Source organism: Fulmarus glacialis, unplaced genomic scaffold (genome assembly GCF_000690835.1).
Source record: "Fulmarus glacialis isolate BGI_N327 unplaced genomic scaffold, ASM69083v1 scaffold32324, whole genome shotgun sequence".
NCBI lineage: Eukaryota > Metazoa > Chordata > Aves > Procellariiformes > Procellariidae > Fulmarus > Fulmarus glacialis.
Window position 1 is genome coordinate 64604 of NW_009208018.1, and position 4539 is coordinate 69142.

Sequence of the window (4539 nt, forward strand, 5' to 3'; positions counted from 1 at the left end):
CCCGCATGCCTGCTGGCCCAAGCTCACCAGAGCCGTGATGCCATGTGAGGCTGCTGGAATCAGCATCTTCTCAGGTAGCAAGTAGTGAGTTTTCACAAGGTCTTCAGCACACAACGTTTTGAGTTTGTTGTTTTTTTCAGAGGGGGAAAGTGTGCGATTGTCTTCAGGTTGACACAGTACAGCCCCGGTGCTTCCCAGAGGTCTGCTTTCAAGCCTTTACCAATTGCTGGAGCCCTCTCAAGCTGAAGGCCAAAACGTGGTTTCTTGGTGGGCTCCCTTCTGCGAGACCCTGGCTTGGCCACTGCTGCTCAGGCAGCACTCACCCCTCACGCGTGCTAGTGTGTGTGTGGGGGTTGCTGGCCACGCTCCAACAGCTCCATTTAAAGCTTAAATAAGCCAAAGAATGTCTTGGATTCCTCAAAATTAACCAGAGCGATTTTGGAGACATTGACGTGCAAACTGTCCATCATCCTGAGCTTGAATAAAGCCCCCAGGTAACTTTTCCGGGCCCATGTTTTCTGACTTGTACAGTAGTTGATGCCTTTGTCCTCCATCAGCACATGGCTGCCCGGCATGGCCGGGTTTTTCTTGTAGACGATGTGGGTCAACACCTGGCTGCTGCAGACACTGCCCCGGAAGAGCACATTGGAGTACACGAAGTACAGGCCGGTCTCATTGATGACGAGGCCCTGATCGCGGTACTGAACGCCGTTGGTGAAGGCATGGCCAGAGATGGGTTCCCACTCCAGAGGGAGGTCCCGCTGGGCAGGGTTCCCTGGAAGCCGAAACAAGAGAAAAAGTGCGCTAAGCACGAGCAGTTGTGTGTTTTTTCCCCCTCAGGTCACACTCCATGTCACAACAAGTCAGCTGTTCTCCAAGCCCTTGTCTGCAGCATGGAAAGTCCACCCCAGCCTCGCGCTGGTGGGAGCTCTCGCCTTCACCTTGCTCAACGCCAGCTGCTTGTGACAACTTTCTGCCCCGCATATCCCAGGTACAAACCAAAAACCAAACCAAAAAACAGAACACTCACTGAAAAGCCTAAATGAGGGGATTTTAACTTCCCGGTGGCAGAGCACACGTGTTACCAAAGGAAAATAGGAAAGCCTGTGTGAGGTGGGCTCCTCACAACTACGACCATGCCACCCTCTCACCCCAGCCATGTCTGCCCTATCCCCTGCTGCCACATCTTGCTGGCCCCTCAGCACGTACCTGTTAAGTGTGCTGCCTTCCTCGCTTCCTTTTTCATGGACTGCTCCTTCTGCCCTGCACAAAAATAGGGAAGATGTTAGCCATATGCTCCATGGAGAAGCCAGCCCAGAGAGCAGAAGGGAGCTGACCACGAAGCCGAAATGGGGCAGATTCAGAGCAGCACAGGGGACATAAGCACCATGGCTTAGCGCAGCGAGGCAGAGCGGTGCTTGGGCAAACGCTGCAGGGCAAGAGAAGGAGTTAAAAGGAAGAGTTGCAGCAAAGGATACTGATATGATCAAAAGCAAGGGGAAAGAGCAAGGAGAGCTTTCATCTTAAAATGGCTCAGTCAGTGAGCTCGAGCAGAGGCCTCTCACTCGGGGTGTAGGAAAGGGATGCTCCTGTTCACCCAGCATCTCTGACCCATGCCAAGGTGGCTGCTCATGTCCTGTGATAGAGGAGTCTGCTCTATTGCCCCCCTCCAGTCCAGCGCTGCCGAGGGCAGATGTACCCGTGGCAGTGGAATTCTGTCTGCTGAGCACCAACCCTCCTTACAACTAGATCAGAGAAGACACTTGAGAGATCCTGCAAACCATCCCACTGGCCAGGCAGACATTGTCCTCAGAGAGGCAGAGCACAGCTAGGAAAATTCTGCCTTCCCTGGAGGGCTTGGGTCACCTTGGAGAGATGGGCCAGTTACAGTGACTCGGTATTTGGACCCCATCCCACTCCATCCTCCCCTTCTTCTCAGCATCTACTTCCAAGCATCATGTTCTCAAATTTAGAAGCAGCCTTTTCTCAAGACAATTAAATTTTCCTCTCCTCTCTCCCTTCTCCTTTACACTGTTTTCCTGGCCTTATTTATTTATTTACCCCCCTCAAGAAATTCAGGGTTATTATTTATGACTTATGTTCAGCTACTGCTAAAGTAGCCTGTGATCAGAGCACTAGGCGTCCGGTTAAAGTGACAGTTACCCCTAAGCAATAGATTACAAAATTTATTGATATGGAAGTTGATGGGAAGCAGGACTGCCCTTTCCAGAGAATTTTGCTATTTCCAAATTTGCTTTCATTCAGTATCAGAACAAACTTGAAAAGAAATTAACTTTCCTAACTCACCAAAATTCTCAAGGGAAAAAAAAAATCTTTTCAGATCTAGCAAAAATTGTCAAGAGAGCTGAAAATTTCTTTCCAACTTGGCCATCTTTAAGAAGGGATATCCTCACTGATAACATTAACATGGAATGTAAAAGTAAAACAATAGTTCAGAAGTTCAAAATATGATTTTGAAATTGTTCCATTCAGATTGAAACTCTTGGCATTTTTTCCTAAATGAAATTTAGAAAAGTTTGCAGGTTCTTGTGGAAAGTTTCAATTTCACTGAAATGACATTTCTAAAAGAAAAAAAAAAACACACCTATAATCAGACTCTTCTCAACTAGCTTTGGCTGCAGTGATACTGTGTACCAAAATTTAGGAAAAAATAAGTTGCGCTCTCAAGGGTGAGAGCGAATCCCCCACCCCCAGAGAAAATGAAGCCCTCTGCATCCTCCCAAAATCTTAAGAGAGTAAAGAGAGAAAGAAGTACACGTGCAGTGCCCGTCTCCGTTCTCCTCCTTCCGTTCATGTTGTCGCTGTATGTTAGGACAGCCAGAAACTCACTTTTACAGCAGAGTACCCCCGGTACCATTGCCCCACGGGGTCTGGGAGGCCCCAAGGTAGAGGCACGCTGTCCCAGGAACCTGTGGCTGACACCTCTAAGCACTCCAGCAGGCAGGGTGCGGGACCCCTTCCCCACACCCCAGAGATAAAGCTCTTTTTCCAGCCAAGCAAGTGAAATCAGCATTTGCAGGGCATCAAGCTGCGACCCTGCCTTTGCCCCCTGATAAGGAGAGGGAAAAGTTTGACAGGAACATTCACACACCTAACACAGAGCAGTTCCTCCTCTATGTACATCAACTCACCTATGAGTTTCTCCAAAGCTGGAGGGATGTGTTCAGTGCTGGCAGACTGTCAAAAGAGAAGAGTGACAAGCTGTCTTAGCAGGGTGAGAGCATAAGGGCATCATCTAAAGCAGCCAAGGACTATCTTTGACAGTGGCTAATTCTGGGTGCTTATGGGGAGCTGCAAAGTGCTAAGAAATATACAGGGAGAGAGACCTTGCAGCACTCGGAAACACAAAGACATCCAGATATATCAGTCACCAACAGAGCAGTCCCCCACAGTAATAAGCCACCCCACTTACACTGGCATGGCAGACATTTCAATGCCACTGGCCTGCCCCTTGGGGAGTTTTGCACCACCTGAGCATCTCAAACCCCATTTTAAACTTTTCTTTTTTTCCTGTTTCCCCAGAGCCTCTGTGACCAGCCAGCCAGACCTCACCTCTCTGAGTTCAGCCAGTTCCTTCTCCAGGTGGAAAATCTGAAACATGCTCAGCCCCACTCCAGTGAGGGCCAGCAGGATCAGCAAGGAGACCACCAGGAAGCCGACGCTCCTCCTTTCCCTGTTGTTCCTTGGCTTTCTCCTCCGGTCGGGTACCGGTGGTGGTGGTGGTGGTGGGAAAGGAGCGACGGGGGATGCCGGGGGGCAGGAAGTACTTGTGTTGGCACAGCCGTCCACCCAAAAGATCTGGGGGTACATGTAGTTCAAGTTCTGCTGCATGGCCGGGAGCGGGATGGACTGGACGTGCTTGGCGTGATCTTCCATATGGCAGCCAAAAGCTGCCGGGGCTGTCCCAGACTGAGCCCTGGGGGAAGACCCAGCTCTGCCTTTATACGCCTGCATCACTCCAGCAGTGAACACCCAGCTCAGATGCTGCAACTCTATGAAAGCCTCAAGCATCAACAGCAAACCCCAAAGAGCTTCCGCCCTTGGCTGCAAGTTCAGGGCACCCGCCTGCTCCTCCCACACCGAGGCAGCACGCACACACAGCGGGACCAGCCCGGCACCAGACTGCGCTCGCACAAAACCGTGCTCGGGAAGCAGGTGCACTCAGCAGCGAAGCGCTTGCGGGGCACGTGAGGGCTGCGCTGCCGGTCGGGGGCTGAGTAATCAGCCCAGCATACACCCACCAACCAACCACCCTTTCCAGCAGCCCACTCGAGCAGAGGCAGCTGCTTTTCCACTGCGGTGTCCTGGACCACAAGCAGAGGAAATGAGAAAACCTTTCCCGCTGCTGGCATCCTGCACAAGAGGGGAGAAGCCGAGCTGAGGACTCTTCCCCTCGGCAGAAGGATGAACACCTGATCCCACGTGCATCGGTGGGTGCTGGGGAATTGCTTCATTTCACACAGGACAAATTACTTACCGCTGCCTGTTGCACATCCCACCTTTTCCTTGGCTGGTCTA

General features: G+C 51.3%; 1 protein-coding gene across 1 annotated transcript; it reads right to left on the minus strand.

The window, feature by feature from the left end:
• Positions 1-380: 380 nt before the first annotated feature.
• Positions 381-3975, minus strand: FASLG (Fas ligand (TNF superfamily, member 6)). The gene is made up of 4 exons (XM_009576345.1): positions 3574-3975; positions 3153-3198; positions 1210-1263; positions 381-775 (listed from the first exon to the last, which is right to left on the minus strand). Exons 1-4 carry the CDS (start codon positions 3973-3975, stop codon positions 381-383), a joined length of 897 nt encoding a protein of 298 aa, XP_009574640.1.
• Positions 3976-4539: the final 564 nt, after the last annotated feature.